At 57.1% G+C, this 24,688-nt stretch overlaps 1 protein-coding gene across 1 annotated transcript; it reads left to right on the top strand.

Annotated features, from left to right (window-relative positions):
* Nucleotides 1–37: 37 nt before the first annotated feature.
* On the top strand, nt 38–24,086 carry LOC309581432 (adenosine receptor A1). The gene is made up of 3 exons (XM_082296037.1): nt 38–392; nt 817–1,199; nt 23,151–24,086. Exons 2-3 carry the CDS (start codon nt 859–861, stop codon nt 23,785–23,787), a joined length of 978 nt encoding a protein of 325 aa, XP_082152163.1. The 5' UTR covers nt 38–392; nt 817–858; the 3' UTR covers nt 23,788–24,086.
* Nucleotides 24,087–24,688: the final 602 nt, after the last annotated feature.

The following is a 24,688-nucleotide window of genomic DNA, read 5'->3' as shown; positions in this document are numbered from 1 at the left end:
GCGTTTGGGCTGGGACCGGCTCCGCTGCTCCCCCCGCTGCCGCCTCTCCCCGCTCCCCCCGGTCCTGCCGCCTCCGCCGGCCCCCCCCGCACCCCGGTTCTTCCCGGTGCCGGCGAGCCCCGAACCGGGTCAGTCGCTCTTTAAAGGCTGGAAGGCGGCACCATGTGATGCTCCGGCTCCGGCGGGGAGCGGGCAGCGCCTGCGGGAGCCGAGCGGTGCCGGGCACCGGGGTCCGAGCGCAGCCCCGGCGGCCGCGGCCGGCCCGGTCCCCGGCGGCCGCAGCGTCCCCCCGGCCGCCCCCAGCATGAGCCCCGCCTTGCCCTGCGGGGGGACAGCGCTGGCTCTCCGGGGGTGAGGGCACCCCAAAACAAGCCCCGGGTTTGCAGGACAAGGTGAGAGGGGTCGGGGCCGGGAGCGGGAGCGGGCGGCGGCTGCCGGGGCTCGGGGATCGGGCGGCTGCAGGAAGCAGCGCAGAGCAGGGAGGGGATCCAGCGGGGGGACAGCGGGGGTCCCGCTGCAGCTCCGTCGGCCCCGAAGGGCTCCGACAGAGGGCCCTGGGGCGGCCCGAGGAGCGGGGGGCTCCGCCGCTCTCCAAGGACTGGCCGGCGGCTCCCGCTCCCTCCGCAGAGCCGGGAGCGGTCGCGCTGCGGGATGGAGGTGGGTGCGGGATGAGTTCTGGGGGGCGTGTGTGGGGGCCGGAGCCCCGGGGGACGGCACAGACGGGAGAGGGGTTTTTCCCACCCCCGCACAGGCTCCATCCCGTTCGCAGCTCAGTCAACGATGCCACTCTCTCACCGCCTCCCTGCTCGTTTGCAGGTGACCGAGGGATCCCACGGCAGCAGGGCGGACCGGAGCATCATGGCACACCCCATCTCAGCCTTCCAGGCTGCCTACATCTCCATCGAAGTGCTCATCGCTTTGGTGTCCGTGCCGGGCAATATCCTGGTCATCTGGGCCGTGAAGATGAACCAGGCACTGCGGGATGCCACCTTCTGCTTCATCGTCTCGCTGGCGGTGGCCGACGTGGCCGTGGGGGCTCTGGTCATTCCCCTGGCCATCATCATCAACATCGGACCCCAGACGGAGTTTTACACCTGCCTCATGGTGGCCTGTCCCGTCCTCATCCTCACCGAGAGCTCCATCCTGGCGCTCCTGGCCATCGCCGTGGATCGATACCTGCGGGTGAAGATCCCGGTCAGGTAGGAAAATGCATCGGAACCAGCTCTGCTGTGGCTGCTGTGGAGGTTAAAAGGGAGTGAGGAAACCCCAAACTCTTGGAGAAGCACTGGGAGAAAGGACTTTCCTCCACGCTGCCGTCCCAGACACATCTGGCTGCAGCAGCACCCGGGGCAGGCTGGGCTGGGGGTGGGGGGAGGTCCTGGAGTCCCTAGCAGCTTCTTTTGGGGGCTCAGGGGGTGCTTGGTGCGCAGGCAGAGATCACATTGTGGCAGCCGGCTGGCAGTGAGGGACAGTCCCTCACGGGATCCCCACGGCCAGGACAAAGTGTGTCCCCACACAGGGGAGAGCCCCGGCCGGGTGCTCCAGGAGGAAAGAGAATGACAGGTTTGGCTTTCGGGCCAGGTTTTCCCTTGCCATGGGGAGCCCAGGGGTGGCTTGCTGGGGGACACAGCTTTGGGGGTCTGAGGGACCAGAGGTGACAGCCTGGCACGTTTCATAGGGCAGCCTCACCCAGCAGAGACCCCTGCTATGGGATGCCCCACAAATAACTCCTTTCCCTGCTTTTCCCCTTCTGTATCTGTGGCCATTCGAAGCCCAGAGCAAGTGCCTCGGGGCGTAAAGGAGTGGGACACTTTATCTGAGCACTTTATTCGAACTCTGCCGCTCCAGGAAGAGATATTTAACCCTTTATGCCCCGCTCCCTCCCCGCCGGGGCCGTGCTGGGCTGGGGAAGCCGTTCTGGAGTGCCACGGTGGGGCCGGGGGCTGTGAACAGGGCTGGAGGGGGACGTGACACCCCGCCTCGGTGCCCGCGGGCACAGCCAGGCTCAGCCCCTCGCCCTGCGGGGACGCCTTTGCTGGGCTCGGCCGTGGGAGCGTTGCTGTGACACAGCCGAGCCCAGCCGAGCACTCGTGTCACCCCAGGGACCCCTTTGCAGTTCAGGCAGTTGGCTGGAGGGGTCCCCGACCCTTCATCAGCACAAGCCCCCCCAAAAAGCACCAGTCTATTTTTAACCCTTGTGTTGGTGCTGCCCAGACCCCAGCGGGTGTAGGAGCTTTCCTGGGGCAGGAATTGCCTTCCCATACAGGGAGACGGGGACAGGAGGCACCTGTGTTGGGATCACCTGACTGCTCTAGAGTGCTCAGTGTTCCCAGATCCATGGGACCAGGCCAGAGATGTGTTCCTTTGGGATTTTCCCGCAGCCACCACCAGCAGACGCTGCTGGGAGAGGGAGTGTAAGACAGAGGAGGGGCGCAGGATAAACCCGCAGTTCCTGCCCACCCCGTCCCTGCCACACACGATTTCACAGACTGTTCCTGACTTCCTCCCTAGGTGTGATTTTCCCAATCCCTGTCTCCCAGCCCGCTGGTGTCACCAGAGTGATTCCCACCCTGTCACTGCTCTTGGAGCTTTTTTGGGCTTCGCGCATCCCCTGCACTCGGGGAAGGCTCCGGTGTGGGAGTTCTGCGGCTCCACAGGAGCAGCACAGCCTGTCAGGCATTTTCCTAACAAACCAGTCCATTTTTAACTCCTTGGCTGCCTCTGAGCATCAGCTGGGCCTTTTGGGGGAGATTGCTGCCCTGATCCCAGGAGCTTTCCTGGAAGCAATATTAATATTAATATTATGCTGTGCACAGTTTGGGTGGGTTTTTCTCATGCAATTTCCACCCTGAATTTTGTGATCCCGTTGTGTGCCCAAGCACTCAGCAGCAGATTTTCCTCTGTCTTTTCAGAGCCTACTTTAATATTGAAAGCTTTGTAACCTCATCTACTTAATGGTTGCACTCAAGTATCTCAGAGGTCTTTCCCAACCTTAAAAATCCTACAACTCCATGAATTCCTGGCAGTTGGTACTTGTGGTGATTTTAGGGGATGTAGTGCCCTATATATAGCACACAGGACAGGAAACACCACTAAGGAATGTTCCCTGAATCTGAAATGCCTTGAGTTTCTCCCAGCCTGTTGCAGAATGCTGAGGATGACAGTGACAGCATTTTTACAGTGCTGATGGCTCTTGTGGTGTCATTCCCGACTATGACACCGACCAGCAATGGCAAACTGAGAGCCTGGGCCACCTGGCAGGACTCAGGGCCCTGTGGGGACACTGTGCCTGGGAGAGCTCTGGGAGAGCTCCGAGCATCCCTGGAGGGCCACAGGCAGTGACAGCAGCCAGACCTGAGCAGAGATTTGCAGGCAGGTGGGGAGGGATGTGGGGAATATCTGCCTCAGGCTCATCCCTAGGGCAGCCAGGACTCGGGCCAGGGACATGCCCCCTGGCACAGGAGTGAGCACTGTGCTCCCTGCAGCCCGTTCCTGTGCCAGCAGGATTCCTCACACAAGCCTGGCACGGGGTGGGTCCTCACCAGTGTGAGCCACACATGACTGAGGGGGTCTTGTGGGGATCCCCCACATTCCAGCCCTGCTCCCCACCCACAGGCAGCCCTGGTGCTGCCAAGGCTCAGGGAGAGGGAAATGCATTTCATAGAATCCCAAAATCCCAGAGTGGTTTGGGTGGGAAGGGCCCTTGCTCTGCCCTGGGCAGGGACACCTTCCACTGTCCCAGGGTGCTCCAAGCCCTGCCCTGCCTGGCCTTGGACACTTCCAGGGATCCAGGGGCAGCCCCAGCTGCTCTGGGCACCCTGTGGCTTCCTCACAGGGAATGGGGAACACGGTGCATGGCAGCCTGGTTCCAGCCCTGGGCTCCCCATGGACACTCTGGCCCTTGGGCTGAGAGTTTGGGGGACAACCTGCAGGTCTTACCTCCCTTCCAGGAAACACATGGACCCACTGCTGGAGACCTGAGCCCTGGGGGACACTGGGAGCTTGGTGGCCCCAGGGGTGGGTGTCTCCTGGAGGAAATGGTGCCCTGAGACATTTGGGGTGTCTCTTCATGGCAGTGGGAGATGCCAAAGCAGCATCCAATGCCCCATCGCTCCCGTGGCCACTTCCCATGGACACAGAAGCCCAGAGGGATGTGGGCCACTCCTGCAAGGTGGAGGCAGATTTTATCAGATGGAGAGGGGTCTTGTTTGACTTTGAGTTGGCACCTCCTGCTCTTCCTCCTCCACCTAGCACACACCCAGCATGGTCGAGGGGCTGGGATGTCCCACCAAACCCTCTCCCTCTGCTCCAGCCCCTGGGTATGATCCCTTCTGCCTGCTGGGGTCTGAGTGATGCTGCCTCCCCCCCCCCCCCCCCCGAGGGGCTTTTCCTTGACTGTGGAGGGATGCAGGAGCATCTCTTGGGCTGAGCAGGCTGGAGCAAAGGGTCCCCCACTTCCCAGCCCCCACAGGAACAGCTGGAAACCACCTAAAATAGATCTTCTGGTGGAAAACACCCACTCCCCTCTCACATCCTTCCTCCCCACCCGGCAGCCAGGCAGGACCCCTGGCCTGTGAGCCCCCCCATCCGGGCACAGCGGGGTCCCCCAGCCCAGCCCAAACTTCCCTCTCACAGCCGTGCTTGGGGAAGATGAAACAAGTTCAAAGGGAGGGGAAGCAGCCGGCTGGGGGTGTCTGCCAGGAACCGGCCCCTCAGCATCCCGGTGGAGGCAGGATGCTGGAGGAGACAGGCCCGGAGGGATGTTTGGGGGGGGATGGTGTTGGAGGGATGTCTGGGGGGATGCAGCTCCTTCAGTGCCAGCCCCTGCTGCCTCGGGGGCCCTGTCTCTGCTCTGAGACGTGCATTGGGTCCTTTGGAAAGGGCCGTAGAAAAGGAGCTGCTGTCCTTGGGATGTGCCAAACCCCCCCTTGGCTGGGGATGCCAAATGCATGGATGCAGCCCAAGCCTATCTTGGAGTGTCCCTGGGGGTCCTCACCTTGTGACCTCACTTAAACACTTTGAAACGTGCCAGGAAGGGAAAACCTGCAGGAATCTGCTGTTTGCAGGAGCCCTCGTACTGGGGTCTCTCCGTCCACAGCTGGGACCTCCACCCTCTGTGTCAGGGCCTCAGCATTGGGGTATCCTCCCGGCCCTGCCCTTCTCACCCTACAGCATCCCAAGGAGCATCCCGCCAGGGAGAGCCGCACTTGGTGTTGCTGAAGATTTGGAATGCACACCTGTGAGGCTGCAGAGCCATGGAAGTTAGATCAGAATGGTTGGAACTCTCTAGGAAATGGGGGTCAGGAGGCTGAGCACAGCAGGGGGAGACCCCAGGGTGAGGCAGGGTTAGGGGTGGCTCTGTGGACAGCGCTGGCTTTGTCCGGTGGTTCAGGAGTGCCCTGTCTGCAATGCCAGGAGGTAAAAGAGCTCAGGGATGGTGGGAATATCCCTCAGTCCTGGACTGCAGTGCCCAGAAGGCAGAAAGTGAGGGGGATGTGCAGGTGACCTCTGAGCTCCTCGATGGACAGGGAGGGGAAAGGGGGAAGCTTCCCCCCGGACTCCTTGTTTTCCAGGCTCCTGCCTGAGCTCAGGCTCTTGCTGGGATTGCAGCGCTCTTTCCCCTTCTCTCCAGCCCTGCCAAGGGCCACAGGCATGGGGCCAGCTAGGGCTGGGTCATGGGAAGCCTGGGAGGTCTTGTTGCCCTCAGCCAGCTAGGTCATGGAGCAGGACACATGTCTGAGGTGGCTTTTCCCCATTCCAGGTGTCCCTGGGAAGCCGTGGCTGCCCCATCCCTGGAAGTGTCCAAGGCCAGGTTGGACAGGGCTTGGAGCAACCTGGGATAGTGGACACGGGCATGTCCCTGCCCATGAGTGGAATGAGATGAGCTTTAAGGTCTCGTCCGACCTGAACCATTCCATGATTCTGTGATTCCTCCACCAAGAGTTCATGGAGGGTCTTGGCAGGAGAGCGATGGGCACCTGCTGCCACGAGATGGGCGAGGACGAGGACATTGGGATGGTTTGGCCCAAATTCCAGCTCCCAAAACACCTAAGGGCTCATGAGACATCTTTCCAGTGCTCCCAACACTTAGTGCCAGGAAACCTTCCTGTCCAGCCAGGCCAGTGAGCAAACCAAGCCGTGGCTCTTCCAAGGCCTGTTTTAAATTCAGAGGAATTTCAAAAGCATTCAGATGACTCAGAGCTCTCACCTGGGAGCTCATCTATCTTCTTTCGACCTCCATTAGTCAGTGAAAAGATGCCATCCATCCGTACAGGCCCCGGCCCTGTGAAGGCACATTTCCTTTCCAAGGAGAGCACTCCCATTTTCCCTAACCCGGAGGAATTTTGGGGACTGGCAGGTCTTTGCAGCCGCCTCTTTTGTTTCTTCCCTTGCTGCCCTCCTCCAGGTATATTTTTAGCAAGTGAGAGTGATCTGTGGAGACCTTCATTCCATGGAACAGGCAGTTCTGAACCAAGGATGGAGATTAAAAGGCAGGAATTACAGTCCAGGGAGGTTTCTGCAGACTTGAGGCTGTTTCCAAGCCGCAGTTTCCAGCACACTGCACCAGCTCAGCGTGTGGGTGCTACATCAGAGCCAGCATTTCCCACCGAGCTCTGCTCCAACCAGATCCGGCTGCACGGACGAGCTGTGCCAGTCCAGCACCAGGAGCTCAGTTCCAGTATCACCAAAATCCCAGAACCCTTGAGACGGGCAGGGATTTACCAGCAGGTTATGTTGGTGTGAGATCCTGGTAAAGACCTGGAAATACCCAGGTGAGCCGGTTTTCAGCCCTACTCTCTGCTCCACAGAATAATTTTCAGCCAAGAATAGGCTAAGTCAGGGATCAAAGCCATGAGGGCTCTTCCCTGGGCGAGGGGGTGCCTGGATTAGGCTCGCTGGGAGCTCACACAGCTGCTGCAGCGGCGCCACGAGACCTTCGCCGGCAGATGCAAAATCAGGTCACTCCCAAAAGCTCCAGACGCTGCCATGTGGCTGCAGGGAGGTGAGTGGGGCTGTCAGCAGCATTCCCAGCTCCTGGAATGGCAGGGAAAACGCTGGGACTTGGGGGTGTCCCCTCGGGATGCAGTGAGGGGCTGAGTGTGGGAAGCTCCATCCCCAGGAGTGTGGAGGGAAGGGGAGGAGAGCCCTGAATCCTGTGCGGGGATGCTCCAGACTTGCTGATATTTGGAGTTATTCCCAAATTCTCTGAATTAAAAGGGCAAGAGGAGCTGAATGGCCTCAAGACACCCTGTAGGGGCTTCCTGAGCAGCAGGACCCTGTCCCCTCCTGGTCCTGGTGTATCCCAGTAGGGCAAGGCGTGGTCCCCGTGCTGGGTAATCACCCTGACCCCAAAAGCAGTGTCACATCTGTCCCTCAGCAGAGCTCACGTCTGCCAGGGCTGTGCTGCAGGGCCAGGAATGAAAACCTGCTCCTTCCTGCTGCTGCACCCCAAACCCCTGCTCTGGGAACCTTTTCATTTGGCTTTTTACCCATTTCTACTGATTTTCAGAGTAAGGCATAGACCCTTGGCAGTGCCTCACCAGTAAATCTGAGCACATGCTCCCAGCAAGGGCACATCTGCAGGCAGGGAAACTGAGGCACAGAGCTGCCATGACTGGCTCAGGGTGACCCCATGGGTGAGGGATGGAGGCTGGGGCCAGGGAAGGGGTGGGAGCTGAGATTTGCTGGGGCAGCGTGGCCTCTCTGTTCCTGCACTGGAGCCCTGCCTCGAGTGTGCCCAGGGCTCTGGAGCCGGGCTCCTCCAGGATCCAGTTCTACCCCTGGTGATCCCTGCAGGAGTAATTCCATGCAATTAAATTTCTCTTTCACAGCCCGGGGTGCATCACAGCGTGGGTTTGCAGCCATTTGTGGTGTTAAAATAGACTGAATGTGTCTTAAAAGGGCCACGTTGGCTCGTCTGCAGGACAGGACAAGGAGCAGTGGGTTCAAACTGAAAAAAAGGAAATTTAAGTTCGATACTGGGACAGAATTCTTTCCTGTGAGGGTGGGGAGGTCCTGGCACAGGGTGCCCAGAGCAGCTGGGGCTGCCCCTGGACCCCTGGGGCTGCCCCTGGATCCAAGGCCAGGCTGGACAGGGCTTGGAGTAGCCTGGGACAGTGGGAGGTGTCCCTGCCATGGCAGGGGATGGAATGGGATGAGCTTTGAGGTCCCTTCCCACCCAAACCATCCTGGGATTTTGGGATTCTGTGGCTCGCCATGAACTCATCCTGCAGGAAGCAGACACCAGACCAGGTGGGGATGTAACTATCCACATGGATGGAACCCAGCAAGGCTCTGCCACCTCCATGGCCATGGCTCAGGTGTGGTACCATCAGTCCAAGAGAATCTACTCTGCCAAGCAGGTGGGACACAGCCAGCCTGTGTTCCCTCATCCCAGGGCAGCATAGAGGGCCCACGAAGCCCCCACTGAGCAGAAAGCGAGGAGCACCCACAGCCGTGGCTGCCCAGGCACGGTGGGACAGACAGCAGGTCCCTCACCGGGGCTGAGAGCTGCTCCTGTGCTCAGGGCACAGACCTAGGGCTGAGCTGCAGGGCCCCAGAGCCGCATGGGAGCACCCAGACAGACTGACACACTTCCAGGACGTGGTTTTCCCTTTCCTGGAGTGACCAGGTTGTGTCCTAGGGCACTGGGTTGCTGGAGGTGACAGTGATGCCCCTCTGGGCTGGGTGTCCAAGGGCCCTGTGCAGCTGCTGGCACAGAGATGAGGGAAACACCCCAGGAAGGAGGCTCTGACAAAGCAAAAGCTGCTGATTCAGCTATGCCGGCCCCTGCCAGCCCAGCCTGGCCCTGTGGGCTGGGTGTTGGGGTGAGTCAGGCCCAGGTCACCACCACGGTCTGTGCTGAGCTGGCTCAGGGCATGCAGGAGCCCTTTGATGGGGTCCCAGGTCTTCCCCCACCCCCAAGAGGTGGGAATGTGACTCCGTCCCGGGGAGGTGCCTTTACCGAGACAGTCCCACCTCTGGTCTCAGCTGCGCTCCACATCAGCCAGAGCAGGTGACAGAGCAGGAGTGACTCACAGGGGGTGCAGAGGGGCTCAGACACTGCTCTGGGGTCTGGGCTGGGGTGCAGAGGGGCTCAGATGCTCCTCTTGACACGGAGCCCTTTCCAGTGAGTGGCTCTGGGGTCTGGGCTGGTCTCTGTGTCACTGCCCAGCCCTTGGCACAGGCATGTGGCCTCTTGTTGATGCGTGCCATGTGGCCACCAACAGCCAAACCACCCTCAGCTCCTCTTACTCTCCCAGATCAATCACAGCAGGGTTTTTTAGTCCATTTAGTCCACAGTGGTGTCAGAATAAGCTTAACTGTCTCTTAAAAGGACCAGATTGGCTCTATTGACCAGGAAGGGGATTTTGGCCATGAGATTGGGGAGGAGACAGCTGAGACAAAGCCCACCAGCCTCCACTTCCAAAGTCAGACCTGGAGGGACCCCTGTGAGGCCAGACCAAATGAAATCTGCCTGGGACGCCTTGAAGCAGCTTGTACCAAGCAGAAGGGACTGTTGGCCCTGGGGATCTGCTCTGTGGGGACCTGGCTGGCTGGCCTGGGACATGCAGGTCCGTGGGTCTCCAAGGCAGAACAGGCAGGGCTGGACAAAGGGTCAGGGGTGGGGACAATGGAGCTCCTGCATCCAAATGACTGCACTTGAAATCAGCCTGGCAGTGGGGAATGGCTCATCCAAGGGGCCACAGAGGTGCATTGGCAGGTCTGTGTCCTGGGGTGGAGGCAGAGGGGAGAGAAAGGTCATGGCAACACAAAGAAGGATGGAAAAAAAGAGGAAAATGTGTGGGAGGTGCCACGGTGAAAGAACCTGGGAGATGAGTTTCATTGTGACACACACCGGAGTCATTTCAGACTGGAGAGGAAATGATGGGCTGGAAGAAAACCTCTGTCTGGAAGGACAGGGAAAAGCCCTGAAGGATCTTGCCCACAGGGGTGTGAGGGAAGCCCAGACACAGCTCGGGAGGGTTGTGGTCTCTGCAGACAGCAGGACATGGAGCTTGGAGGGGACCACAGGAGCGAGAGACTCCTGGGAGGGATGGGGACAGCTCAAGAGGCTCATCCCCTCGGGGACAACAGCACCGTCTCAGCCTGGGGAAATGACAGCCAGCACAGCTGAGCTAACAGGAACAGCACTGGATTATCCTGGAGACAAATGAATGACTTTTCACAGTGATCTTGCCAAAGCAGCAGGGATGGACACAGGAGCGGCAGAGCCCAGCGCTGGGGCTGCCAGTAGGTTGGGAGGAGCATCCCGAGGAGCTGGTCCTTCTGGGACACATCTCACCCAAGGTGACCTGAACTTTCAAGGCCATGGAATGGGAAAGGTGCTGTCCCAGAGGCTGCCTGGGCTCCTGGCAGGGAGCTCCTGCTCTGGCAGCGCAGCTGCCCAGCTGCTCTTGCACAGGGTGCCCAGTGGCAAGAAAGAACAATCGATGCTCTCTAAGGCGGCCACAAAAGCCCCGGAGCCTGCGGGTTGTCCTGCAGAATAGCAATGAGCTGAGCACCCGGGCCACCCCCAGGGCACCTCTGGCCCTGCAGAGACGCCGTTCCCAAGGGCGGCTGGACGGGCAGGGCAGGGGGAAGGGAAGACATCACTGGTGATGCCAGCAGTGAGAGGGGATGAAATAACCCTGGAAGACTGAGATGGTCTCTTACAGAGTCCTGTGGGCTGAGGGCTGGTGGGCGATGGGGGCAAATAGGGGAGGAAGGGCCGTGTTTGGTGATGTAGGGAAGAGCAGAGCAGGATCAGCCGCTGGAAGGATTTGGGGCATCTGGGTTTACCCCTCTCTGCACTGTGGACATTGCTGCCGTGGCTGTTTATCCACCTTCTCCAGGCCATTTCTCTCCCTGCAACCAGAGACGGGGATGATTTTTTTTGGCCTCCTTCAAACAAGCGGAGTGCCAGCTCCTGGCACCAGGGATGTTTTCTCATTCAGCTTGGTCCATCTTGGCAGATTACAGCTCCCCTCTGCGACTCAGTCTCCCCATCTGTTCACACAGGGAGTGATGCTCTCTCTGTGACAGCAGCGAGGGGCTGATGCTGAGAAACGCTGTCTCAGACACCGCCAGAATTAGCACAGTCCTACAGATTAAATGATTCCTTTCTTTTCTGCTCTGGTAACATCGCTCAGTGCCTTTACCCGTGAACACACAAACAAAACACTCATTTCTCTCGGCGCGAGGGCTCCGTTCTCCACTAAGTGGTCCCAATTGGGAGAGCCAAGGGCTCAGCTCGGTCCAGATGGGCCTGGCAAAGCCTGAGCAGAGCCAGCGCAGCCCTGCATGGGTGCAGCTCAGACGGTTCTGTTTTCAGGGAGCTCGTTCCCCACATTCAGTACTGCTGGGACACAGGTTCCTTTTGTGCTCAGGGAGGTTTGTTTGCTCCAAAGGAGCTCAAAGTGGTCCAGTAGTAGAAGACCTGGAATCCCAGAATCCAGGAGATGCTGCAGTCGAAGTTTCTTGGGTTGAGGATGGAGCAGTCACTGAGGCCCCTTTTCTCCAGAGGATCATGGAATCCTGGAATGGTTTGGAAGGGACCTTAAAGATCATCTGATTCCATCCCATGTGAGCCACACATGACTGAGGGGGTCTTGTGGGGATCCCCCACATTCCAGCCCTGCTCCCCACCCACAGGCAGCCCTGGCTGTGCTGAGGCTCAGGGAGAGGGAAATGCATTTCATAGAATCCCAAAATCCCAGAGTGGTTTGGGTAGGAGGGACCTCAAAGTTCATCCAGTTCCACCCCCTGCCATGGGCAGGGACACCTTCCACTAGCCCAGGTTGCTCCAAGCCCCATCCAGCCTGGCCTTGGACACTTCCAGGGATCCAGGGGCAGCCACAGCTTCCCTGGGCACCCTGTGCCAGGGCCTGCCCACCCTCACAGGGAGAATTTCTCCCCAATATCCCATCTAACTCTGCCCTCTGGCACTGGGAAGCCATTCCCCTTGTTCTGTCCTACCATCCCTTGTCCTCAATCCCTCTCCAGCTCTCCTGGAGACCCTTTAGGCCCTGGAAGGGGCTCTGAGCTCTCCCTGGAGCCTCCTCTTCTCCAGGTGAACATTCCCAGCTCTCCCAGCCTGGCTCCAGAGCAGAGGGGCTCCAGCCCTTGGAGCATCTCCATGACCTCCATCCTGCCTGCTCTGTGTGTCCCTCATCTCCATGGCCTGAGCCAGCCAGGCTGCCTGGGCAGCCTCAGGCTGTGTCTGCCCATTGTTCCTTGCCTGGAGTAAGACCAGAGCAATTAGGAGCATGCACAGGCTGTAATTTAGGCCCAGCTGAGGCATTTCACTGCAGTTCCTGGTCTTGGGTCTTCACCATCCTGATGGAAATACCGAGCTGCTTTCTCCCAGGGAACAAGGCCCCTCAGTTTTCTTCCAAGGGAAATAAATAATCTTTTAATCTAAATGAGAAAACAGAGTGCAAATAAACTCCAGGTTTGCTTTGCATTTGCACTTTTTATTTGCTTTCCTTGTGACAGATTCTCAGAGGTGAGGGAACATTTAATTGTGGTGTTAACTGGAGCCTTCACTTCCAATTTGGCATTTCATTTGATTGACTGAGATATGGATTCACAGTTCAGACTCATCCCACCATAAACAACTCAATGGCCTTACACACACGTGCTCTGATGGTTACTTCTTCCATCTTTCTGGTGTGTGGAGGGGGGAAGCACCCAGGTTTTACTCAAGCTCTGTGGGGAGTTGCATTTGGACAGAAGTTGGAAGCCAACTGCAGCCCAAATTGTTACCTCCAAAATTCGTTTCACCAGTTGAAACTACATATAGCCAACTCATTAACAAAAAATCTTAAATGAATCCAGCTGCTTTTGCGTTTGAAATTGATCTTTTAATCAGGGGAAATATGCATTGGACAGAAGGTGCCGGGCTGGTTGTTTTGGGTTACTGTGTCCTCTGAGGTTTAGAAACAGTAGATCTCATCAGCACTGCTAATTCTCCTCTCGGCATTGGGTGGAGAAAACAACCTCCCTCGCTTTGGGAACCTCCAGCCAATTTTTCAGTCTTGAATGTCCTAATCTTTGAACTGGGTTAAGTGTAAGAAGGGAAATGTTCCCTTTGCAGTGACAAATTGTGCTGTGAGGATCCTGATCTAATAAAAGTTGTAGCCTAAGAAACTGAGGAGTTTAGTTGTTGACTGCAAAATCAGGAGTCAGGTTAGCAAGAGAAGTGTAAAACCCAAGAAATTAAAAGGCAGCCAATGCCAATCTCTTGTTCCAGCTGTAATTTAGGATATCTCTTTTTTTCTGATGAGTCCTTCTGCATTGGAGAGATAAAGACCCACCTCAGCCCTGCTCTGAGGCTTGGTTGGTGCCTCTTAATGGAGATTCTATCTCCAGTTTCCTGCCTCCCATGTATCTGGGGAACAGATCTCGCTGTCCTGTTGAATGCAGATATAAAAACAACAGCAGCTCTCAAGACCCCCCTCATTTCCCTTCTCCTTGGGGTCCCTGATCCGCTCCTACCTCTTTAATGGTTCTTGATGCTTTCCAGACTGCCCTGGCCAGAGGCCTCCCCTGGAGACCAAGCTGGCCCTTGCTGTAGGAGTGTGGTGGTTGGTGACCAGCAGGGAGGGGTTGTGACACTGGGCACTTCCTCAGCTGGCACCTCCCTCCCAGCACAGCCGCTTTCCCCCCCGCAGCTCAGCATTTTGTGGGATGGACTCTGAGTCACAGAGGCTCTGGGAGCCCAGTCACATCAGGTCTGTCTGTCCCATTTCCATTTCTCAGAGCCACATTTGTCACATTTGGCATTTTAAGTGGCTTTTACAGCTACTTTCTTCCTTCATCCTCCCCTCTTCCCCCTCCCTTCTAAATTTTGAGGGCTGACTGTCAGAGTCCTCATTTCAAAGAGGTTCTTTTGCATAAATAGCCAAAATATGCAACACACAGAAAAATCAAGTGTGATACGAGCAGTAATTGAAAAACCACCGCTTTTATCCAGCCAAGCCCTGGATTTGCACTGAAGATTGGCAAAAGCTGCCTTTTATCCCTCTCCTTTGTACCCAGGGAATACCTCGCCCTCACTTATCCAATCACACATATTTGCTTCTGAGTTGGGTCTAGACAATCACCTCCTGGCTAATTGCCGTGGCAGGGAAGGGCTGGCGTGTGACACCCCTGGAGGTGGCCAAGTGCACAGGGTGATGGCCCAGCATGGCCAGGGAAGATGACCTGGCCAAGCAGGCTGATACCCCACCACGGCAGTGTGTGAGAAACACCTCCAGCACTGCCACAGAATCGTGAAATGGTTTGGGGGGGAAGGGGCCTAAAAGCTCACTCTGTTCCCTCCCCTGCCATGGGCAGGGACACCTTCCCTAGACCAGGTAGCTCCAAGCCCCGTCCAGCCTGGCCAGAGAGAGATGCACGTGGGGTTTGAGGGGCTCCTCCTGAAATTCTCTTCTGCTGGAGGTGGGGTTGCTCCCTCAGCACGGTGATGCGGTTGTGTGGGAGCCACCCTCAGATTCAGACCCCTCACCTCACACAGCAAATTCCTGGTTTTGACAACAAAACTGTTTAGACACTAAAAATGTCCAGGGGATATGTTGTACAGGGGCAGCACTGGAGACAAGTCCATGGTGCTCATTGTGCTGTCCTGCAGCTTTCACAACCTCACCCCCATCTCTTGGGGACCAAGCTGTGCTTCTCCGTGTGTCCTAATTCCCAAAGTCCTGGGGCTACAAAAGAATCTCAGCTTCTGCTTCTTTTCTCTTTTAAAGCAGCATTTGTCATGCTTTGCTTTGCTCAAAATGTTGTTGCCTGAAAGCAGCAGCCAAAAGACGAGAGCATCACATTTTTTCAGAGAACATCACTGGTTTTGAGATTCTGCAGCTCGTTTCATGATTTAGCAGCCTTTGCCAATGGTGTTAAATCACCTCCCTCCTACCTACCTCCAGTCCTGCAGGAAGAAGCCAAAGGTCCCAGAAAATCCAGGGGTCCTGGAGGGCCCTGACCACACATGGTGGAGGTGGGAGGGAGCCCTGGAGCTGCCTGGGTGCAAAATTATGGCTCAGTGGGACTTGTGCCCCATTGACCAGGGCCATTGGGTGCACCCTCACACTGTCCCATGGCAGCAAGAGGCTGGTACATCCAGAGCAGGGTCACTCACTCAGCACCCTTGGATGGACTCGGTGCTGCCCGTGGCATCAGGGGTCTCACAGCTCCCTTTGGGGCATGAAGGGTGTGTCTGGGGTTGAAGGGCAGTGCTCACTGATAGACACAAGTTAAATTGTAATTTCCCTCAGGCTTTGGATGGCCTGGCCATCCCCAGCTCCCTGCTTAACCTCCACACACACATTTGGGATGAGGGGCTGAGCACAGGGTGCTTGCTGAGAACCTGCTTGTGCAGTGACAGAGTCCACATCAGGGTGCAGCAGTTTGCAAACAGGATCAGTTTTCTGAGCAGAAGGGATTGATGCTGGCTGTGGGGTGAAGGATGCTGCTGGAGGATGTGAGCAAAATCCTCTCTGAGCAGAGTGGGTGACTCGCACTCCTTCACCTTCCTTGGACAGCAGCCGCATCTCCTGCAGACCAGGGCAGAGCCTGAAGGAAGGATCCTTCAGTGGGAGGTCTCTGTGCTTTCCATCCTCCCTCCCTGAGATTTCCAGCCCTCCCGTGCTCCCCCTTCCCCCGCAGCCCCTGGTCACCGGGGGAGCCCCGGGATACCCGGGGGGAGCTGTCGGTACCGGTCCGTGATGGAGCCGCCGTGGTCACTCAGCCCCCACCTCGCAGCTGAGGCCAGCTGGGCAAGCGATCCGAAAGAAGCTCTGCAGTTACTGGAAGGCTGTGGTTTGTTCCCAAAGGCTGTGATTCACTGCCAGGGCCGGGGCAGTCCAGCAGCGCAGACACCTGGAGCGAGGCAGGGATCCAGCTCTGGCGGGGCCGGGAGCAGCCCCAGGAGGGGCGTGGGGAGCTCAGCCAGCCTGGTGGGATGTTGTGGCTGCTCCCAGGGACCAAGGGGTGATAGGACAAGACTCCTTGGCTCTACAGGAAAAGACGTAATCCTGTCACGGGAGCCTGAAATATGGCAGGTTTCGCTCAGAGCCAGGTGGGCCTGTGGGGGTGTGCGGGATATGGGGGAGCAGGGAAACCTCCTGAGGTTCTGGGTGGTGCCCACATGGGAGATGCCAAGCTCAGGGCACTCTCACACGCTCTGGGGTGTGCTGTGCTTTGAGGTTTGGTCCCACCGGGACTGGTGGCGTCAGGAGAGTGGCAGAGTTGGGGGGATGTGGCCAGGCTCTGGGTTGGTCCCGGCACTGCTGGAGCTGGGGGGTCACCTTTTCCCACACCTGTAACCACCATCTGGATGGACATCCCGGATGGACCCTCATTTTGGTACTGCCAGTCTGGGCTGAAGATAACCTGGCATGGCCAGGCTGCCCCATGAAGGCATCATTCCCACTTCCAGCCATTTTAGCACATAAAGCTCTTTTCTACCTTATTTCCTTCTTGTGGGGATGTTTGTGTGCCTGGGGCTGCTTTTGGATGTGCCCACATCCCTCTGCAGTCCTCAGGAATTTCAGGGTGCCTCCAAGGTCCTGAGAGATGTGTCAGGGCAGGCTGAACCCACACCAAGGCAGCAGCATTTCCCCAGGCCCTGTTTGGAGCCCAGGACATCTGCAAATGCATCAGGTCCCTCCACAACCTTCTCTGACAAAGCCCAAAGCACAAAACCTCCTTTTTGTGTTATTCTCTTGTCATTTGCTGGAGCTGTGTCCATCTTCTCCCACCACAGAATGAAGCCCTCACCAAAGCCCTGGGGAGGCTGTGTTTCAGTGTGTGGGGATCAGTCAATTTTGGCAGCAGGAATTTGTTCTCCTCAGCCTCATAATCACCCTTGCCCACATCCATTAGAGGATTAGTGGCTATTAGAGGAGATTGCAAACATCCAGAGGTCTTGCCAGATGCTTCTCCTGGCCAGAGTTGTTTGTGCTTTGCAGGCACTCGTTGCAGAGTGATTCCTACAAAGAGTCACCATTTCGGGAGGGTAAAACCAAACCCTGGACGCAGATGGACCAGGGTGGATGGCAGTGGGATGCACACATCCACCCTCCCCCGTGCTTTTGGGGTCTCTCCTGCTGGCTTTGGGGGACGTTTGCATCAAGAAGCCTCCTGGTGTGGAACCATCTTCTCATGCTGCAGGGGAGGAGACCCAAAGGGGTTTGGGAGCAGAGATCCTCAAAGAAGAGGCTGCTCATGCCCAGGTCCTCTCTGGGGAGCCGGGAGTGGCTGCAGCTCTGGGTCACCACGTGTGGGCAGAGCTGCCAGGTTAGAAAGGTGCCAGCTGCTCTCAGAGCTGGGCCAAGCTCTGAGAGCTTTTCTCCCCATATGGTGAGAAAATCCTTCCCTGTCTCTCAGTGGGGTGGTCCTAGCCCTGCTTGGATGGTCTGCAGGGCACAGTGACAGCCAAGAATGCTCCAGTGACAGCTGTGACCCCTGGAACCACAGCTCAGAGCACACAGGGACACTCACAGGTGGGGGTGGGAGGACCCAGCAACCGTGGAGAACATCCCTCCCTGGACCCCTTCTCAGCTTTGGACCTCCTGTGCCCTCCACTCCTCGTAGCACATGGCCCAGGGAGCCCCAGACACCCTCGGCCCCCTGGGCTGACCCAGTGCCAGCTCCGGACTGGGGCAGCTGTTGGTGATGGGAGCAGGGCAGCCCTGACCTGGGCTCAGTGGCTGCCAGAGAGGTTCCAGGTGGAGATTTGGGATGCAGCTCCACCCATGTGAGGGTAAAAGGTGCCTGTTCCCATTGGTGCCTTTCCTGCCCTGGGAACCCTCCAAAAGTGGGACCTGTAGAAAAGCCACCATTGTCCTCACCCAACTGTCCCTCACCCCGAACAGACAGACGTGGCTGACGTACCAGGACGAGATTTTCCTCCTCAGCTCCTTTTAAATCAGGTCCTCAGGGCAGAGCCTGAGGCCAGGATTCTGTGTCATGACCATCCAGCCTGTCCCCACTCCCTCTTGTCCCAGGGATCTGCTGGAACTTCTCAGGTTTCTCCCACAGCTCAAATCTCTTGCAGACCAACCAGCCAGAGCTGCTGGGAGGGGACACACACAGGGTCCTCCAGGTCCCCTTGGAGCACCGGGAAGTGGCTCTGTGGTAGGATGCAGGTGTCAGGCTGGAAAGGCTGTGCTGATGGACACTGCTGGGCTACTTCAGTGCAGTGCAGGGGCTCCAGCACCAACCAACACCAATGTCCTTGCTGGATGTGGCTCTTCTGGCTCACCTGAAAGACCAGACCAGTTTTTATGCCTTTACTTGCCAGCTGGCTTTTGACAAGCAACCAGTCTGGGGTTTGGGGATCAGGACAATCCCCCATGCATCCCAAGGGGGTGCTGATAGGATCAGTCCCTCCATTCCAAGCATTTGTAGGAACAAGCTGTCATGTCCATCCAAACACCAGCTTTGACTGATGCTGGTTGACCTCTGTCCCTCCCAAGGCCACCACTCACATGGTGACACACCTACCAGTGGCCACAAACCCACATTTGCTCCCATTCTGTGATTCTGTGAAGAAGGAACCGACCTTTCACTTCCAGGATCAGAGGTGACAAAGGCTCTGGGATCAGGGTTCCTTCTGCAGCACTTCCCACCTTGTGTGAGTGCCCAGGGACCTCCTTGTCCCAGCCCTGAGCCGTAGCTGACCTCGCCCTCGCAGAACCCAGACACCACTTTGCATTTCTCAGGTTCTCATTTCTGAGCAGCTTTGAACACCAACAATCTGTGTTTTCCCACCCAGCAGCCTCCAGGACACTGAAAGATCTGAAGGGAAGATACAGCCAGGGGAAAGGAGCAGGAATCCAAACCCTCTGTGATCAAAGCACTTTTGTCTAGAGACTTTCAATTAGATCAGGACATGGTCTGGCTTCTTTTTCTTGCTGTGTTCATCGTGCAGATGAGCTTCATGTCAGCTTGGCCTCCTTTCCTCCTGCCACGTTGGCTCCAGCTTCTTTTCATTAGTAATGGTCTGTCTTCATTAGTGAATTAATTCCCCAGGAATTGCACTGCAATAAACTCTCCAGAGCAAAGACCAGCAAAGCCACATCTTGGCACTGGCTGGACAACAGCAAGTGTTTTGTGGACAGAAAAGCTAATCACAGAACTGCTAAAAACCTCCACATTTTATTCAAACCAGGCCTGGAGTCTTTGAAGCTTTTTCAAACAAAACAAGAGATGTTTGGTGAGTGTTGGGTTTGGATTGACCTCTGGGCCGGGATCTTGGAAATGAGCCCTCATCTCTCTCGGGGAACAGACCCCAAGGCAAAGGTGAAATCCATGGAAGCAACGGATGCTCCGTTCTCCAGGTGCTTTCAGACATGCCCGAATATCTGAAATGGTCACAGGGGCTTTGCCCACCCGGGGCCAGACGCCTTCAGAGCAGGGCCTGGGCTGAGCTGGGCTCCCTGGGCTGCAACAGAGAGGGTTGGGGAGGTCTGGACACATCAAGATGTGCAGAAGAAGCAGAATTTAGCCTGGGAATGAGGACCAAAGGGAAAGGAGGGTGGGTAGTGTCTTCAGAGTGATGGCCAGGGGGCCACTACAAAGGTCTGGAATGACAGGACAAGGCGGAATGGCTTCCCACTGCCAGAGGGCAGGGATGGATGGGATATTGGGAAGGAATTCCTCCCTGTGAGGGTGGGCAGGCCCTGGCACAGGGTGCCCAGAGCAGCTGTGGCTGCCCCTGGATCCCTGGAAGTGTCCAAGGCCAGGTTGGACAGGGCTTGGAGCAACCTGGGACAGTGGAAGGTGTCCCTGCCATGGCAGGGGGTGGAAAGAGATGGGATTTAAGTCCCTACCCACCCAAACCATTCTAGGATCCTATGATCTCCTTGAGAAACGGGGCCTCAGTGTCTGCTCCATCTTCAGCCTCTCCTGCAGACAGCATCTTTCCCTGGAGAGCTGCTCCCTCTCAGCTCTGTGCAGCCCCTGGGGACAATTTGTTGGCCTCTGCCTCCACCCATCACCTCCTCCTATCCCTGATAGAGCAAACAGCTCTATCAATAATTGCCATTTTGCCTCTTGGCATTATCTTCCAAACCCTCAAAGGCAATTTTGTTCCACACCACAGCTCCTGCCCATCCCATCTCATGATGAGGCTGGATGGTTGTTGGTCCTTTCTCCTGGACTTGGCACCCAGGAGGGCTTGGGTCGATGCCCATCTCTGTGGGGAAGGGATGGTGCAAAAACCACCACTCAGGGAGGGCAGGGGGAACATCCACCAATTATGGTCAGGCTCAAACCCCCACAGGCAGAGGAAACAAACCTGAAGTGGGTGAGGATGGGGGTGACCTTTACCATGGATGTTTTAGTCACAGCTGTTAATAAAAATAATAGCAGTAATAAAATTGCAATGATGCTGGTAATTGCTCTGGTTCTGATGAGAATAATAAGATTATTTATTAACTGTGAGCCATTATCAGCATTTTCTAGTGCTTCCGCCTCCCAGGCCACCCCAAACTCCAGCCCTATCATATTAATGCAAAATGAGACAAACGAGAGAAGATTTTCTTTTATGGCATAACCAAGGGTAACATTGGGAACAGCAAAGTCTGTCCCTGTCCCTCTGCTAACTGTCCTCCCACCGTGTGGCAGGGGCTGAGAATTAGGTGGGATCTTGTGTTTCCACCCTTTACAGAATCGCAGAATCAATTAGGTTGGAAAAGCCCTCTGAGACCATCAGTTCCAGCCTGTGCCCGATGCCCACCTTGTCACCCAGCCCAGAGCACTGAGTGCCATGTCCAGGCATTCTTTGGACACCTCCAAGGAAAATAAAGGGTAGCAGGAATTGAAGTTGGACTTGCGGCCTTCAGAGCAGCTGAGCCCTGTGAGAGCTCCGTGGTCAGACCCAGTGGATGGATGGACCTGGTGGGCTGGAGGGAGGAGGAGCTTGGAGCAATTTTACACCTTTTGTCATTGTCTGTGGGGGCTGCTGGGGACAGTGTGCACAGGCCCCCCAGAGCACATTTCCTGCAGCTGCCTCTGCCCGTGGCTTGTTGCTTGAAGGAGCAATGAGCTGCAAATGTTGCTGTTTTCTATGGGCCTTTTGGTTCTCCCACTTTTCCCATGACCATGTCGCACACAGGCTGGAGGATGATGCTTCTGCAGGTCCACCCTCAAACCTTGTGGGGAAAAGTGAAGGCAGGAGCAGGGAGAGCCAGGTCCTGCTCCCAAACAGTGTCAGGCCAGGCACTGCAGCAAGGGGTAAAGATGGATACGGAGCATGGAGAGGGATGGGTGTGCAGTGAGGAAGGATGGACCCTGTGCCTGGGTGGTGCCTGCAAGCCCTGGGATTGTGTTTGGGGACCACGGTGACACCGGTGCTGCTCAGCATCTTTGTCTGCTGGGCAATGGCTCCCACACAGCTCTGCAGGTCAGGGAGCACCCGGGGTGGGAGCATGTCCAGCAAAGTCAGTAGAAGACCCTGGAAGCCCCCAGGAGTAGAGACACGGGACACAGCTTGCAGGGGTTGCAAAGAGGGGAGGAGCTGGGGCAGGGGGATGGTGCTGCTGCTGTTTCTGGTGTGACCCCCAAGCTGCTCGAGCCTGGGGAGGTGGCAGTGGGGGGCCACAGCTGGAGGGCACATCAGCCCTCCCCAAGGACCTGATGTCAGACATGGGGTGCAGGGGTCAGCACACGGCCCCACAGGAGCCGCTGGCATCCCTCTGCCACCCGCTGCTCCCATGGACCCTCCTCGCCATTCCCTTCACTTGACCCCTGGTGCCGGTTCTCTCCCACCACCCCTTGCCCTCCCCGTGCCCCAGCTCTCCCTGCCCTGAGCCTTTCTCAGGGTCTCCTGCCCTCTCTCCTCCCCATGAGGAATAAATCACTCTCCAAATCCAGCCTTAGCTCTCAGCGGAAACAGCTGCCCACGTTGTCACCTCCTTCCCAGGGGACCTGGCTGCCACCGGGAGGTTGTGAAGCTTTTCCCAGAGCACAGGAGGTTTGTTCAGGAAAGCAGTCAGGGACCAGCGGCTCTGGACCCTCCGGACTCAGACTGATGTCCCCTCCTCCAGCCTGTACCCATCCAAGCTCTGACCTTGGTGCCTTGCCCATGAGGGGTCTTGAGAAGGGAGAGTGAGTGTGGGTCCTCAGCTCTATAAAAAAGGCCCAAAATGTTCAATTTTCATCACACGTGAAGGCTGCAGACCTGCAGCAGGGAGCTCTGAGAAGCAGGATTGCGAATCCAGGTTTGCCAGCCGCCTCCCCACGGCCCCCATGGCTGGGTTAACAACACCAGCAGCACTGAGAGACCCAGCAAACAGCCAGGAAAACGTTCTTTGTTTAATTGCCTTCAGTGGAAAGCAATAACTCTTGGGTTACGAATCATCTCGGCCTCCAAGGAAAAGCTTTCTGGAGGGCCAGGGGGAAAAATCAATCCAGCAGACTGCACTTCCCGCTTGGAGAACTCTGGAGAGATGAGCCCAGCCCCAGTGGCTCCCCAGGGGCATCAGGGAGGGAGCAGAGCCTGGCCAGAACACGGCTCTCCTCCCCCTGCCCCTGGCATCAGCCCATCAAGAAAGGGTTTTGTCAATCTGAGCGCATTAGGAGATGAAACAGGCTGTGCCCAGGAGCTTCCCCAGGGGTCCATTAGCACCCGCAGATCCTTCCACCATCCCAGCACAGCAGCCCAGGGGATGCTTTTGCTGGCCATTTCCTCACACACAGGGCAATTGTCTGGGGCAGTGGGCTGGCACGGTTGGTGCATGGCAGGAGGAGAGGGTGACCTGCTGCTCTGGGTGCAGGTGCTTGGGTGGGAGCTGGGCCCCAGAGCACATGAACCCCCTCCAAGACATGAGGGTTGGGCACTCAAGCACATTCCGAGTGCTAATGCATTCCCTGGCTTGGCATCATCCCCCAGAGCCCACGGATCGTGTCTGGGGTCCCTGCCATCCCAGGACACAGGGAAACCAGACTGTTAACACAGTTATCAGAACAGGCTGTTCCCCACTTCCAGGGGAGGGAGGGAGGGAGGGAGGGAGGAGCATCCTCCTATCTCAGCACGGGCACTGCCACCCCAGCACTGCCACTCCACCTGGGGCTACACAACCCCCAAGCAGAGCATCCCACCCGTGTCTAACTCCTTCCTGTGGCTGTTGTCTCTCCCACAGGTATAAGAGTGTCGTGACACCACGGCGAGCAGCCGTGGCCATCGCCTGCTGTTGGATAGTCTCTTTTCTGGTGGGACTCACCCCCATGTTTGGCTGGAACAACCTCAACAAGATGCGGAGGACTCAGGAGCTGAACGGCAGCCACACGGAGTTTGTCATCACGTGCCAGTTTGAGACAGTCATCAGCATGGAGTACATGGTCTACTTCAACTTCTTCGTCTGGGTCCTGCCTCCCCTGCTGCTGATGCTGCTCATCTACCTGGAGGTCTTCAACCTCATCCGCAAGCAGCTCAACAAGAAGGTGTCCTCCAGCTCCAACGACCCCCAGAAGTACTACGGGAAGGAGCTGAAGATCGCCAAGTCCTTGGCGCTGGTCCTCTTTCTGTTCGCGCTCAGCTGGCTGCCTCTGCACGTCCTCAACTGCATCACCCTGTTCTGCCCGTCCTGCCAGACCCCGCACATCCTCACCTACATCGCCATCTTCCTCACCCACGGCAACTCGGCCATGAACCCCATCGTCTACGCCTTCCGCATCAAGAAGTTCCGGACAGCCTTCCTGCAGATCTGGAACCAGTACTTCTGCTGCAAAACCAACAAAAACGCCACCAGCACCACCACGGCTGAGACGGGGAACTAGGAACTGGGAGAGGGCAGAGAGGGGCACCTGTGCCCACCTGGTCCCCAGCCGGACGCTGTTCCTGCTGCCCCAGGAAGGGGTAGCCAGGACCCGAGGGCTTCTGGGCTCAGCAGCCCCTGCAGTCCCCACAGCCACCCCAGGGGTTATTTATTCACAAGCATTGTACTGTTTGGATATTGTAGCCTGCACTGTTCCTTTCTGGTTTAGGTTTTTTTCTCCCGTTTGTTTTTGTTTTTCATTTTTTTAAGGGTTGCCAAGTATTTAAGGAGAAATTGTACAGACAAACAAGCAGTTTATCTTCATGCAAATAAAGTCCAGTGATCCAAACCAGCCAGGAGGTGCCATTGATGGAGACCCTTGGCTCCACGGTGTTGGTGGTGCTGGGGGCACCTCACGCTCTGGCCCCATGTCCATAGAGCCACAGGGGTACCTGGGCACTGGGACAAAGGGATGTCCTGTGGGAGTGAAGATGCTGAGAACCAGGAGGATCCAGGGCAGTGAGATTTCTGCAGAAATTAAGTTTGAAAGCCCTTTCTTTCCTCTCTGTAACGAGGGAGAGGTGAGCTCGGCTGAGAAATGGGAAGAGACAGGAAAAGGCTTCCCATGGCATTGGCAGCACCCACAGGGTGGTGAACCCACCACCCCGCAGAGCAGAGGGTCAGTCCCCAGCTCTCAGCACCACCAGAGAGGTGGGCAGAGGTGGGTATTGGTAGGGAGGGTGGGTGCTGGTAGATAGAGGTGGGCAGAGGTAGGCAGAGGTGGGTAGAGGTGCAACCCTTAATCACAACCCCAGAGAACTCTGCAGAAACACCCTTTGCTATCCTGATGGCTCCCCATGGGTCCCAGCAGCACCCACCACCCCTGCGAGCTGCACCCAGAGTCTGCCTTCTCCGATTGTCTT

This window comes from Coloeus monedula (assembly GCF_965178545.1).
Source record: "Coloeus monedula genome assembly, chromosome: 23".
NCBI classification, from domain to species: Eukaryota; Metazoa; Chordata; class Aves; order Passeriformes; family Corvidae; genus Coloeus; species Coloeus monedula.
This window is presented reverse-complemented; position numbering and strand designations above follow the sequence as displayed.

Excerpts from the sequence above, each read along its gene's own strand:
- LOC309581432 (XM_082296037.1), top strand. The coding sequence starts at position 859 with ATGGCACACCCCATCTCAGCCTTCCAGGCTGCCTACATCTCCATCGAA. Across the intron at positions 1,200-23,150 it reads CGGGTGAAGATCCCGGTCAG|GTATAAGAGTGTCGTGACAC; the intron begins GTAGGAAAATGC and ends TCTCTCCCACAG.